This window comes from Anopheles stephensi, chromosome 3 (assembly GCF_013141755.1).
Source record: "Anopheles stephensi strain Indian chromosome 3, UCI_ANSTEP_V1.0, whole genome shotgun sequence".
In the NCBI taxonomy this organism is placed as follows: domain Eukaryota; kingdom Metazoa; phylum Arthropoda; class Insecta; order Diptera; family Culicidae; genus Anopheles; species Anopheles stephensi.
In genome coordinates, this window is record NC_050203.1 from 15249085 (window position 1) to 15264648 (window position 15564).

At 43.8% G+C, this 15564-nt stretch overlaps 1 protein-coding gene across 11 annotated transcripts in view; it reads left to right on the plus strand.

Annotated features, from left to right (window-relative positions):
* The first annotated feature begins 740 nt into the window (after positions 1 to 740).
* Positions 741 to 15564, plus strand: part of LOC118510909 (trithorax group protein osa) — a 101876-nt gene continuing 87052 nt past the window's right edge. For 3 of the 11 annotated variants that reach the window (XM_036053304.1, XM_036053305.1, XM_036053306.1), the window contains exons 1-3: positions 746 to 880; positions 1336 to 1435; positions 8657 to 8995. In XM_036053304.1, the coding sequence (XP_035909197.1) occupies positions 8871 to 8995 (125 nt within the window). In that variant the 5' untranslated portion in view covers positions 746 to 880; positions 1336 to 1435; positions 8657 to 8870. Of the gene's footprint in view, positions 881 to 1011; positions 1033 to 1120; positions 1140 to 1335; positions 1436 to 8656; positions 8996 to 14498; positions 15072 to 15564 lie in introns of those variants that run through there. The other 8 variants (XM_036053308.1, XM_036053309.1, XM_036053300.1 and 5 more) reach the window with 7 other exon arrangements.

Consider the following 15564-nt stretch of genomic DNA (forward strand, 5'->3'; position numbering starts at 1 on the left):
GCTCAGACAGGCAGACAACACACCAATACGAATGCGAACCGAAATCCGAAAGAAAACTATCTGTAGGAATTCATGCATTTTCCGTGTCCATGTTTATTTTGCAATAAAGCAATTTTAGTGGGTGTTTCAATTAATTTGGAGGATTTTTCTTAAAAAATATACTTTTTTATTTTCCTTATCTTATCATAATTCAAAATGTTCGAATTATGAAGAAACTCTTCAAAGGAAAATAAGTTACTAAAAATCTTAGATGATTTTTCCTTTGAAACTTTTAATTTCACCCTACAAATGGCAACATTATAACGATCTTTCATACAACCACATCGGCACGAACTCTAGCGAAGCTGTGACGAAAGTAGTGTTGATCTTCGACCTCACGATCGCCCATATCCTCCCCCAGTTCGAGACAAACCTATCCCACACGCACCCACAGCAATGGCTGACACGATCGAAAGATAGAAATATGGTGTAACGAGTGCAAAGGAAAGCCACAAATACGAAAAAACAACCCGCAACCTGATCGTCAACACTGCCTCAACCATTTTGCCACGCTCGCAAGCATGTATTCGTTTTGACTGCGCATGAATATTTGTATCATAATCATTCGGATCGCATGTCCACAGTAGGCGGTGAGAAAGCGTAGGGATGGAAATAACGACGAGACGTCAGTAATTTATTGCCCAAGCAGGACAGCAAGACCTGCCACGCGGTGTGCCAGAACGAGACCGCAAAACCATGCACCAACCCATGCAGGGAAATGCTGTATGCTGGTAGGGTTTTCGCTAGGGTTACGGTTGATCTTGGCCCGTTGTCCATCGGTAGAGTTGAAGCGTTTGTCTGGGTGGTTTGGTGTTTTCCATCCGCGCTTTTTCCCCGCAAGGTAACGATCTTATCGATCGAGTCGAGTGGTCCGGTTGAGTTCTAATTGAACGGTGTTGGAAAATTAGCATTGCTGAGCAAAAAAGGAAAAAAGAGGCCACTTGCTTGCGCAAACAAGTGTGTGTGTGTGTCCGTGGAAAATGGAACATGCAGGTGGATGATCGATTGAGCATGATGATGAGCGCGAAAATTGTTCCATTTTCCAGCCGGTGCGTGTTCAAGTGCGTGTGTGTGTGTGTTGAGTGCGATGGGTGTGTGAGGTGAAAATTTTCCTATCACCCAAATTTTTCCTGCCACTTGACAACGGATACTTGAAGCTGTTCAGAGCTCTTATCGTTGAAGGGGTCGAGAGTATTTCGTCAACCGATAGTAAAGAGAGAGAGAGGTTCAGAGTGAAAGTACGTGAAGTGATAAAGTTTTTTTGTGTGTTTGTTTGGATATTTTTTCATTTTACAGCTGGATTTTAAAGTTTTAAAGTGCAAAGTTGTGTAGAATAATTTAAACATCTATTCAGTGGAATCTGCCCCTGTTTTCCATCTCCCCAAACAAGTAAAAGGTAGGTCGTTCTCCACTAAAATTTCTTCTTCAATTTTCTTCTCCTCACATCTAACGAAACGCGTGCCACCGACATGCCTGCCTCACTCTAAATTGTATTGAAATTTCTGTTAATAACCGATGGCAAACATATCACGCTATTTATAACGCGTCTAACCGCACGCAAAACCCACTTGAACCGTCCGATGATGACTTGGACATGGAGATGCTTCATGTCTGTAACGACGAACGAACTCGACCACACCTGCTGCTCTGTTCCGTTTTATCCAAACCTTATGTTACTGACACTCGCTCGCTGATGCCGCAAAAAACCCGTCCCGCTTAACTTAAACATACACACAGCTCACACAGTTCACCCTACGAACTATTCGCGAGTGGGCCGTTTTGGGGTGTTGCGCAGGTTGTGCCAATGGATGGAAAACTCGATGGATGGTCACCGTCAATTTCACGTGTAGGTGGACAGACGACTCTTCGACGGTACGGGTGCGATGATGAACTAAATTTAGTCCAACCCTAAGCGAACCAGCCAAGTCAGCCAAGTTTGCCGGAACGTTGTACAATGGAAATATCTTCACAAAGTCACCGCGGGAAGCGAAAGGTTTTTGTTTTTGGGTGTTGTTGGATGTTTTCGAACGATCCTATGGAATGGTAAGGGGTCTGTGGGCGAGGCAGGGATGATTTGGGGAGATTTGGTTGATGGATGGCAAGACAAACAATAGCGGGAGATCAGATTTGGATGGCAATTTAGGTTAGTATCCTAAAATAGCTTTCAATTGTTGCAAGGCTGGTCGATCTGTCTTTTGGTATAGATTGATTTTGCTCTAGCAAAAATGTCTGTAAATGACCTTTTTATAGTTTAAAAATACGGAAAAATTTGTTAAAGAATCTTTAAATTAATATGAGAAAACTCTGCCTGAGTCCTGGATATATCAAAGCCAAACAAGCAAAGATCTACTCAATACTTTCATAAATTAGGAATTAGATCCTTTCTCAAATCTATCTTCGAATCCAAAAAGAAAATATTCGCTCCATACATCCAACAATGTATGTCCCTTCTCGCTGCTGCAACTAATAATCCTTCACTCTATTAGGTTTTCCAGCTTCCCATGTGCTTCAACTGTTCATCTCCACCTACAAAAAAGAAAACTCCAAAACTCGATCACTAGAATGCATCAAATCAGTCACTAGGGAACACAACCCAGCAGAGAAAAAATGCCCCACTTATCCATCCCTCTCCTTCTGTTTCCATTTCTCACCGAGCGTTGGTATTGCTGCTCCTGTGCTCGGCTAGCAAACTCGAACCATCCCAATTTCGGGGAAACAAGACACAGAGACCGTGCAAGCCGTACTACGAATTGAATTTAAAATCTACTTTGTCAGCGCATAAATTTTGAAATTGAACATGCTTATCCTACACCCATGCTTACGCTCCATGCTTCCTTATCCGATCCATCATTCGTTTTTGGTGTCGTTGCAATTTCGCATTTCCGGCTCGCTGTTGTGGGGACCGATAGACAGATAGGAGAAAGATGCAACTCGATCTGTTCCCGCTGGTGCAACGGTGTATTGTGTTGGGTGTGTGTGTGTGTGTGTGTGTGTGTGTGTGTGTGTGTGTGTGTGTGTGTGTGTGTGTGTGTGTGTGTGTGTGTGTGTGTGTGTGTGTGTGTTGTGGTGCAAAAGCATATCAAAACCCTCTATTCTGAAGATGAACATTGTTTGGATAGAGCGATACGGATGGTTGAAAAGATTCGTATTTTTAGGAAAGTTTTCAAAATTGTCAATCACATTGTCAAAAAAAAATTAAAACGCTCTTGGTCCCATTAAAAGTGTAACAAAGTTTGCAAAATCTAATTTTGATTTCAAATGGCTTTCATTTTGTTCCCCTTGTGACAAGAAATGCAGAAAAACCATTTCCCAAAACCCGTAATCCACAGAAAGCACTTGGATTAATGTACTTCCTAAATATAGCACGTTTAATCGAACTTACTTATCGAAATCAATCTAAACTATTTTCCACTCGCAACATTACATGCTGGCACGGGGACACCGGGCCACACACACACACACACTCACGGCTACTAAAATGGATCGCTTGCATCAGATTATCACAGAAACCCGCACAGTAATGATTACGGTTCGATGCGTTTCAAATGAATCGCTCCGAAATGCCAATTCCAATGGGTCACCCCCAAAAGTTCGGGCTAATGCATCTAATGCATAGTCGAATGCATTCGACACTGCCAACCGCCCAGCGCTACCAGGAAATGCAAATGTCTGCCCGTTGTTCCCCCGTTCGTGTGGTGCACCTGGAACATTGACGAGAAAATGCAATCAGCGACCCAATTAATCGAATTTCGAAATTTCCCAAATTTGTTCCGCTGGTGTACACCTTTTGTTGCATAAATCATCCCGAACGCACGTCGACTCACACCTTTCATAAGAGAGTGGCGGAGCAGCAGCAGCAGAAGAGAGAGAGAGAGAGCGCGCGTGATGGGAGAAGAAGGAACTGTGGACACACGCACACGAACGCATTTTCCTTCCCCGGAAGCGATGGAGCAGTGGCGTGAAAAAGGATGCTTCCAAGCGGAAGAAAGCTTAACCGGGCACGAGCCACTCGACCGGCTGCTCGACGGTCTTTCCGTGAACGGAATGCGCGCCTTGTGTCGCCTTGCGCGCGTGCAGCAGTTACAGCCCCGGGGCGTTTGATAGAATCATCGAACCGGACATAACCATGGTGGCACGATTTATCTCTTCATTGCGATTTTATTTCATTCTAAATTCATCTGCATCGAAGCGTGCTTAAAAGGTGGAATTCGAGTTGAGTGCAAATACTAAGCGCGTCTAACACACTCGCGCACACAAACCACATTGAAATATTCACACACACACACAACGCTTGCAGACAGTGGAATAAAAAACACACCTACACACACACCACACGCACGCACAAGCGGTCATTGAAAATCGAGATCCATTCGCTGGGAGACGTTGTCCTATCCACCCCTCACCCCTCCTACCCTATCCCACGAATGCTATCGTTTTGTCGTGGAAATTTTGATGGAGAAAATCAGGATATCCGGCTCCAGCTGAACCTAACGAGAGCAAGCCCGCCGGCCCCTGCCGATCGGGCACTGCTCGACCATACGAATCGGAAAACCAAAGTTGCCAGCCAAGCGTGTGAGTTGTGTTGTCTGGATGGTATTTCCGGGCCATACGACCGAACCGTTGCCGGAATTTCGCAGGCCCTTTCGAACCCCTTCGGGTTGAACGGTTTCTGACGGCTCACAACAAATACCCACCGACCCAGCGGGTCCAACGACGGGTCGCCTCGACTCGACTGTAAAATAAAGCCACCGGACATACACGGTGACCCATCGGTGCCCCATCGGCAGCTTGGCATCGGTCGTCGAAATTTATTATCTCCCATGCTCCCAATCGATAACGTTCTCGGCACGGTTATCCCCTGCACAGAGTCGTTGTGCCGGCAGGGAGCCAAGTAACGTGGAATGGCGAATGCTCTGCAGCAGTCGGTGTAGTACTGCTGAGTCTGTGTACCGGACGCCACTGGGCTTAAGTAGCACCCGTAGTGCGTAGCTGGTACGCGGTACAACCGATGCAGTTCCTCAACCGTGTAATTGTAATTGATAATCAATTTTCTAAATAAATAATTTTTCTACTCATGTGCCAACCTGTTCCGATTGCAGTCGGAGCGTGATATTGCGTAGACTAACAGGGCTGAGGCTGGGACATTAAATCGGTGCCGTTTTCAATACGTAAGCAATCAGGCAGATTGTATGTGGAATATGAAATGAAAATGAAAACGAGAAGAAAAAAAACATTGCGGAGACTTTTATAATAATTGAATGCAATAAAGAGCGATTTTTTAATTTAGTTGATTGAATGAATTAAACTAAAATCATTGTTACGCCTAAAGGTAGGCAAACTACGGCTTGAGGAGTTATTTTTTATCTCTTTGGCGTATTGGTGCAAACCAAGGCGATTAAACAGGATGGAATATGGGATAGAGGGCTTTTTATGAACAAATCAGACACAAAAACATAATTTGGCAGGCGTTAAAGTTCATTGAGTATTTAAATAATTTTCTTTCCGAGTATAAACAAGACAATTAAGCTGGAAACGCCAATTCCAAGCATTTTGAGGTTATTGAATCTAAAACGAAGCAGAAGGAGAGGACGGAAAAGAAGGAGAAGTGAGTTAAACTTGAATGAAAGTTCAATATTCAACTGATTCAACTGATCAACTCATTTCTATGAATTTTCTAAGAAAAATTACATACGCCTAAAACTATGCAATAAATGTCCTTCATTATTTTTTGTCTTCTCTCACAGCTAAAGGAAAGATCAAATGTTTGAAGATTTTTTATACTACGATGTTTCTCTTAAAAATGAAAAAAACAATAAAATTTTCTTAACTTTAATCTGAATTCTGGAAATTCCAGGAATTGGAAAAACCCTCATGAAATTGAGCTATTTTTCTCTTCAGTCATTCTCACTTTCTCAACAGACACCCTGCATAATCTGAAATACATTCTCACAAAAAAAGAAAAGATATGGTTTGATGGAAAGTAAACAACCCTTAAACTTGAAATACGAAGTTTTAATTAGAAAATTTTCCCCTGAAAAACGTATTCTCCGAAAGTGCAACCTAATGTTTTCCCACAGCAAACCCCGAATTGCACTGACAAACTCTTCGTCAAACACACACATGTTAAATCATCTCCACACGTACATACTACTTGATGTGAGTGAAGCTTCTATGGCACAGCGACTCCAGCGCTCCCGATTAATGGGTGGAAAATAATATAACACCATAACGCCTACCCTTTCATCGCATCGAATCGGGTCGGGTGAACGAAAGATGGGATGTAGTGCTTCCCATATTTTGAATTCCATTCCACTCAACCCCCGTTACCCACCAACACCCAAAACTATTTCACCCCTTCCTAGTACCGGATCCGGATTGTGGTTTGTTATTTCTCAACGCTTGCCATCCTCTTCAGTGTTGGCGTCTTATGTCTTTCCGCTAGCTTTTCGACCCACCGGAAACTCCGGCCAATCGTAAAAGGGAAACCCTTTCCACACCAGTTGAAATCTTCGCTTTTCGATATTTGTGTTACCGTTATGGTGCCCGAAAAACAATGGCGAAATTGAATGGATGGAATGGTGAACCCTGGTACACAGCGCCATTGCTCAATACTCCAGCCGAAGCGAAATGAGAATCTTTTCCATCCATAATTTCTCTCGCTTGTAGGGGAAGTTTATAGGAAGCTGGGGAGTTGGAAAAGAGACGACGAAGGGAAGGATATGCTGTAGACGGGGCATAATCGTATCACCTTACCCATACACCGTGCCGCGTGCTCTCCAAACATCCGGATTTCGGTCACCGAGAGCTTCGCTAAGCAAGCAAGCTAGACCGCGCCATGATTCATAATGCATTTAATTAATTTTGAAATTTAATTTCATTCATTCCATTCCTTTCCACGTCGAACCGTGCCTCCTCTCACACACATATACACATACACCGTCCCGTCATCATCGCACTTTTCCCCATTGTTTCTTCCAGCTGGTCAGTTCACGACCAAAGGAGCAGGCATATTATGCATGTTCTGCTGGACCCACGTGCCGTTCCGCTGCACGTTCCCGCAAACCGTGTGTGGTGGGTTGTGATTTTGTGAAGCACGTTAAATTCTAAACGAATCTGTACAATCCTACCCTATCCTGCCCGCTCCGCAGTCACCACCCAAACACTTTCCAAAAACCTGACTCACATTCAAATCATTTCGATCCATATATCGTGGGAGCGCAAGCTCATGATGATGCTTGCGCCCCCTCCCTGCCCAATGCTTTGTACGCGAATCCCACGCTAGAATGCAAAAAAGAGGTTTTCCTTCTGATTGATTTGGCTATCACGTTCAATCAATCCCTTTTGGAAACGTTACGTTTTCATGTGAACTTTTGATTATGGAGGAATCACAACTCGTGCGGTGAATGCATCATTCCATACGCGGCCCACTTAACCGATTGACGATGATAGTGTTCCATCGGATAGGATCAATTCAGATGCCCTTTTCAAGAAATGTGTTGAAACGAGTTGAAATTCCAATTAAATCATCCTACCCATCTTCACTTCCAGGGAAAAATTACTGAAGCTATAAACGAGTAAAAAATAGGTGTCTTACTCGCAATTCCTTGTACTTTGTTGCAAAAGCAGTAGGAAACTAATTTATAAAAAAACGATCTTCCTAACGATTGAAGACTCCTAGAGCTTTTGGATTTTACTACTAGATAGAATATTGAAAATTGAATTATTTATTATAACGAAATATTGGTTTTTAAGCATTTAAAAACGATCTGGGGCTATTCGCAACATATTCTGATTTTTAACCTTATTACAATGAATTATCTAGAATTGAGGATATCGTATCACAATGTCACTGGTGTGATTTTAAATTATGTTTAGCCAACTTTAAGGTAACTTCAGCCTTTCTTAAGCTAGAATTCACAACCACCAATACTGATTTAGCCACCGAAAATGTCATTCAACGCCCTTGAAATCGATTCATAGCTTAACATCATACACAAAACATTCTTCCGTTGTTTTGCAATCAAATCAATCTGTCAACTCAACAATTAAGTGTGACGAATCAATTCCAGGTGCATTCTTTGCTGTAAGCTTATTTAAGATGCTTTAATGATATAAAAGCACATATTTTACACTTCAGAGCCCGATTGCTAGACACATATTGAATAATTGGAATGAAAAGTTAAATTAGAATTGAAACAACATTTTTTATTATACAGTTTCTTACGCACATTAATAAAAGCACCTTAAGGGATATTGCAAAATGGTTCTCTAAAACAAACCTATAATAAAATAGTCCTTGAAAAACTACTGAACTTGAGTGTAAGTGCCTTAACAACCGCTGTCAGACATGCTAAATTCCGTAATTGGTAGCTTGACAATATTAGTAGTTTTGCTTATACGATTCCTATTTAAAGCTTCTTACCTTTATTTTTTACTGTCTTGAACTTCTATTTTATTAAACGAGAGTCATTAGCTTTTCCTTGCTTGTTAAATTTTCTTACTGAAACTCCTTACAATGAACCTCTGCAGCAACAGTTAATTAATCTATTACTTTAAGTTCTTTTACTTGTCGTTGATGTTGTTTCTCACTTTTTTCAATTCTCACGTACCACCTTAGCATCATTTCACCACTACAACAACACGTAAGCAACTGGGCTAGCCCACGTTCTTCCCAAATCACTCAGCATCGAGGATATTCGACCACCATTTGTTTAATTTGAGCACAAATCAAATTAAAACGAAGCAGCGCAAAGTTTGAGTGAAGCAACCGTCCAGTTGATTGATTTTTCGTTGCGCCGATACCAAAAACTTGTCCCATCTTGAGCGAAAGTATGGCGGCGACGCAGAAACGACTTGTGCACAAGCAGTTCAACTCGCCGATCAATCTGTACTCGCAGAAAAACATCCAGGAAACGCTCGACCGCGAACTGAAGCTCCTGTCGAACGGGGCCGTCGGGTAAGTGAATTGCCACAGTGCTGCTTGTTTCCATACGATCGCTGCCTTAAAAAAGGGTCGCAACCTTCACATTGCTGGCACATTTCTTCGCACATTTGGCGCTTCAGCTTTAGTGTTTGGTTGGTTGCGGGCGCTGTGTTTAAACAGCGCGAAAACTAAACGAACCACTCGCGAAAAGAAAACTTTGTTTTTTTGCACCGGCCTCGATATTGCTTCAACCTGGCTTCCACATTAACAAACCCGGGCATACGGCAAACACATCGCGGCCCGCGTGACCGGCAAATATATAAATCACGTCCGGTAAATATTTTTCTTTCGGGTAAAAGAATTTTAAATTTACCGAACCATCATCGGGCCGAGCCACCACCGGGCCATCGCAGCTTCCAACCAATGGTCATGGTGGGACTGCTGCTGCTACTACTACCACGGCTACTACTGCCACTGCTACACCACTGCCATAACGTTGATTATGTTATTTTCCGGCCGTTACGAACAAAACCGATGGTGGAACCGGTGGAACAGTACGTCCATTCCGTAACCATCATCGTCCAAACTGAAGCGCAAAACAAAACAACAAGATCAACAACAACAAAATCAAAAACCCCCATTGGTGGAAATAAAAGAAAACGCGAACCACCAAAACCACCGAAAACCAATCCAACCACGAAGGAATTTTTCGCATTTCACCGTTCACCGTGAATGGTTTATGCATGGGATGGATGGATCGTCGGTTGGGTTGGGTCCGGGGCGGCTCGAGGTTAGCGTGAGTGTAATTTTTCACCGATTTTCCACGGTACGTGCGCTTGGAGTATGCCGCTGGACGATTCTGGCGGTTCCGGATTTGGACGAGTGTGTGTGTGTGTGTGCGTGTCGCATAGTGGCTTTGTAAAATGAAAACCGCATCGAAAGGTGACCATTCACTTGGTGAAATTTGCCTTAGATTTATTCGATGTGGTAATGAGTCCAATGCAAAAGACTTTATGGAAAAAATTCTCTTTGTAAAGAAAATTATGTTGAAATTTTCTTTTTCCTGCTTTCAATTACATAAAAGAAAATTTAAGCTTGAAGTTTAATCATTTTCAAAATCCAGTAAAAGGCTCTCCACGTGATTAAGCTACAAAAAACCTTTTCTTAGTTATTTTGTGCCAACGTGCTGTCGGAACTGAAGCTTCTACCAATTTTAAAAGGACGAAGGACCTAATGATCTCCAGTTGATGGCCGTTACCTCTATTAACTAGATAAATTGTCCTTGTAAACCGTTGGTAAAGATTAAGCGGAATCTGTAATTGGATCTAAGAAACTAAAATTATTGAAAAAAGTCTCACTTCTCATGCTGATGGCCTATGAGGAAAAGAGGACTAAATTAATAACAATTTCACAAATGCGAACAACACTAACTGTCCTCGCAATCCGAAAAAAATCTGTTCTTACCCTCCACGGATGTAATTAAAAGTGTAACAATCAAGAAGACGATCGCCATAACTGTGTCCAATTAAAATACAATCATGAAAGACACGTCTCCCAACATCAACCATTTCAACCAAACGATTACACATTTTTCTCGTTACAAAACCAGAAACAAGGCCCAATGGACATTGAGCAGCTATCCCAAACCGTTGCCCACCGTCCCACCGAACGAGCGAAAGGTATAGCACCCGCTAGAGAGAGTGGCCAAGGATTAGTCTACTCTCGAGTCCATGAAATAAGATTAGCTTTTCTTCTTCTTCTCCCACTGCTTGCTACTCCACCATGACTGTCCACTTCGATTGGGAAATGGGGCACTCGAATGGCTCGAGAGTCGAGAACGATTTCACTCACGTACTCACGACTTAATCACAGCACCATCACCAATGTTGTCATTTACTTCTGGCGTCGTGTTTACATACTTAAGCACCACCATCGTCGTCGTTGGCGTCATCCTCATCAACGCCATCAACATTGCTATTGCCCATTATCATCGAATGGCCTTGAATGGTCGAAGGTACGAGTAGGGGAAACTTTCTCGACGTTACTTGCTGCCGACGAATGTGACGGATGAAGAGGCATACAGGGTAAACACTTGTACACCCTGCGACTCATCACCGGTCCGACTTTAACCCTGTGTGCCTGGCAGGCTCACAGCACCGTTCCTAGACGACGTTGGGCAGAAAAACTATTCCCCCCCTTTTGTACGACACATCGAACCCGGTTCTGTCTGGCTCACTGATTCAATTCTCTACCATCCGGACAGCACCAAATCTCGCCCCACCCACTGCCCCCCAAAGGAAACTTTTTCTAGTGCCACGCGCACACCGAGCAGAGGAGCAGGGTGCTCGAAAGAGGATGAAGGTGAAGGGAAAAAAACGGCGGGAAATATTTCATGTATGCTAATTAATTAGTGCTGCAATTAATTCCATTCTTGCTAATTAGATTTGAACGTGAGATGAATGGAGCCGTATTTTTTCTCGCCCCGTTTGAGCGGCAAAAGGTTCTGGTGCTCGGTTCACCCGTCTTATCCAAACAGCGCTCACCGATCCGGCTGACTTTTGGCGTCCGGCAACGGTACATCGCCGGAAGTAGAGCTCGCTCGGGCTATCATTAGCTCCGTTTCCGGACGCTCGGTTGAATGGAATCCTGGACCCTCGTGGACCGGAACGGGCGGCTGGTTACATGGGCGCATGGGGATAAGTTTTTTTGTTTCTACTGTCTCTTCCTTTCTCTTCACTCTCGGCTACGGGAACATGCGAATCAAACCGATCTGTTGAGCCCGAGATGGTCGAACAGCTTTCGATGCTGTAATCCTCGCCTGCAGAACAAAATTTATGAAAAGAAAATGAATCACAGGAAAGATCGGGCGGGGGGAATGAGTGCGCATCCCGGGATCCAGCCCGGAGGACCAGCATCCTGATTAGGATTAATGGCCAGCGCCTGGAGGAGACGCCTACGTGGAAATAGGACGGAAGCGGAGCGGGCCAGCGACGACTCATTAATGCAAAACATTGCCGGTGCCTGGTCGCTGCACGGACGGCTCCCGGAAGTGTAAATGTGAACGACGATCGTTAGTCTGTCACCCCGGGGGCAATTCTCGGGGACGATTCGTGGAGTTGGAGGGAAACCTTCGTCTCCCGGTCCCAGAGTCCGGATTCTTTCCGATTGCAACGGTGAAAATTAGCTTCGTGCTCTTCGCATTTGAACTCACTCACATCTGGCGGTTTCGAGCCAGAGCGAGGCTCCAAGGACCAAGGCGTATCTTGATGCTGGACTGGTGGACCACCGTGAGCGTGGGAAAGGTTAATTAAGTTGCACACGGAAATTTAATCATTAGTCACCAAGCCAATAATGTCTTGTCCACGGTCGATTTCCGCAAACGGCTCTGGCTGGCTAATGGACGTGGACAATGTTGATGTTGGATGGGCGAAGGCACGATTGCTATCTAGGTCATTACAGAAGAACTTTTTGTTTATCGGAAAGATAGCCTGCTCAAGGCAAGCTGCAGAAGAGCTGATTGCTACGAAAGAATGATTTAAAGGAAGAAATATTGACTTAAGTTTCCGATATCCGAGTCCCAACTATGATACATATTACGGATGACAAATAGAAGGAGTTTCTCTCGCTTTCTAGCCCTGACCCTGATGATTCATTGAGATATTCCCGTTTCCATCTCTAATTTCCGGCCGTGAAACAGGAATCCCCCCGTATCCACGGCTCACAGATGACGGAAGTTGAGCCAAATGAATAAAATTAGAGCTTGATCGTTTATCGTGCTTCACGAAGGAAATTGCAGATATTCTCGGCGGAATAATGGATCCGGTTCGTCAAATGCACTATCAATCATAAAGCGTTTCAATTATGGTGGATTTTATTTTCCTCTACCCCAAAGCGAGAGAGATCGAGACAGTCAGGAAATGGTTCTACCGGGAGGGCGTACCCGGAACGCAAACTTCATCATCGGATCGTAGCGGTTCGAAGCGAAGCCTTTTAGCTGAATATTAAAAGCTGATGAAAAGTGCGCTGTTTAAAGGTGATTGAATGGTTGTTTGATTACATTTAGCTCTGACTATTAGTGTCATTTCAAACTATTTCAAAAGTAATCTTTTCTTATTAACCCGTTTTCTGACGACCACTACTGTTCCACTTCTTGGAATTTTATATTTTATTTGAACGTCTCTAGAATTTCTAATCAATTCATACACTTTTCACACTATGAAACAATCCATTTATGGAAATGAAAAGAGCAACTTAAACTTCTCACCGTGGAACAACCATCACTTTGTCCTTATTTGCACTACATCATCCAATTCTCGTCCATATGATTCTCATCCTTATCCGCTGCGATGGTGCACTTAAGGCCATCCAATTTTCTTCCCATCAACGAAGCAAAATCAGACGGACGATAACACCAACCATTCTTCTGCCGCATCATCACTGTCGACGGCAATGAGAAGGAGAAAAAACAACCTCGCCGTACAAACAAAAACCCGATAAACATCATCGTCTCGCCGTATAATATCTTATTTTTCGCATATCGTCATAGTACAAGATGCACCGCCGAGACCACTTCTTGGGTGGCCGAACGCTAACCCCCAAACCGTGGCTACCGTGCCACACCAAACTGACCTATCTTTACACCGACCGACCAACCGAACCGTTGCTTTGTACAGCATCATCCTATGAATCAGCGAGAAGATTAAAGAAGAACCAAAAAAAGAAAACAGACAAACAATCCACTTGTGTCGGGTGAGATTTAAAGAACAGAAAAAGAAAAACCCCTCTATACTACAAACGAGAATGCAATTTGCAACGAAGATCAAATGGCACGAGTGGCTTGGTGAGGCTCAAAATGGGAAGCGCTGTATCGGCACGATGATTAGTCATGGTGCTATTATTAGACGCATACAAAACAATCATGGCTGGTCGGCAGCAGAGGCTAATGTCCGGGTAGCTAGAGGCTCTTCGGGGATGGGCGGCACGTGGGCAAAAAGGGCACACCCGAAGGCGTAGCTAAAAATATATCTTTCACCCCAACAAAACAAGCGGCGATACGTTGCGAACGCGGGATACATTACTCAGCGATCGGTTTTCTGGCGGGCCGCGTACCTGGCGAGAATCGCGGTAAAGCGGCGAGGAAAGATTGAAAATAGAGCTCCGGTATGGATGACAGGTTGCTCCGTGGCGTAATACACTTTGGTGGCCGTGAAAATTCTTCTTCTAAGAGTGACTAAGAATTGTCACCCGAAGAGCACACTTCACGCGACCAAACGCTCTTGAAAACAGCTGTCCAGAGCACGGTTGACGTGTGTGTGTGTGTGTGTGTTGGATGCTGAAGCACCAAACGAATACCAAATGAAGCTTCTTCCCTATTAAACACACTCCTCTTATAGCTCTAGAGAGAACAAACTATTTTTAAAAAAGAACACCAAGGGTGAGTGTACACTAAATGTAGCAATTGAGTGACGTACTTTGCGTACTTTTTTCTTGCATCAAATGCACTCGCGTACCACCGCTAGCGACCATCCGCTGAGTGAGGGAGTATCCCACCCACTGGCAAGGTAAGACTTAAGAGCGGGGTTTTAAAAATTATGGTGAGTAAAGTTCGCGGGCAGACGATGCTTCACTCAACCGAATCACCGATCAGCGACTAGTGTCGAGACGCGAACCGTATTGATGCGATCGCATTTTCCGCGAAACGATCCAACGATCCGGACATAAAGCAGCTTCGCAGCGTCGTGTGAATACTGGAACCGGGGAACCGAACACGTCCAGCGCGTTGTTGGAATTGATAGAAAGCGTTCCATTGCGAGTGCTATCGTTCCGTATTCTTGAGCAGCGATCAGTAGCTGTTTTACTGTTTGGAATAGTCGAGAATTTTAACCGTGATCGAAATCCTTCCTCTGCGAAGATCGAACGTGTGAAAACATTAAGGCAGGATAAAGTTGATTATTTAGTGCTTTTGTTCTGGAAGAAAGTGCCTGAAGAGGGTTGCTTAGTTGTGCGGGTGCAGTGTTGCATTATTTGTGTGCTGTGTAGGAAGTGAATCGGTGCTTGTGAAAATGATGGCTTATCACCAACGTGTCTCTCAGTATCGTAGCCCTAGAAGGTAGGGAGATGATATCTTACTTTGTGGCTCTCTTTTATCACCAACCACTGTGTATTATAAAAATTCGATGAAATTTAATGAACCTAAGCTCAATGCCTGTAGAGCGCACAATAACCAGAAGTGTATAAGGATTTTTACCAAAAACCAACAAGGACAGTCATTTGAATTAATGAAGAATATTTTTGCAGTGATAGCAATGCAGTGAATGTTCGTTGAATCGTGCTCCACTGCTAACCTATGCATCAATACACATTCTTCATTGAATTACTTTGGTCGAATTCTAGCTGCTACTGGCTGCAAGGAGAATTAGTTCCTCGAATCGAGTGATCGAGTGAGAGACACATCTCGAGCCACAGCGATTCATCAACACTGTTGAGATGAATCTACCAATTCTTCCCAAATCAGTCGTCAGCTCTCATCAACTGCTTATGCAGTTGGAGGGTCAATATGTGGAAGTTTGTGGAACACACACACACATGCAGTAGCCAACTGC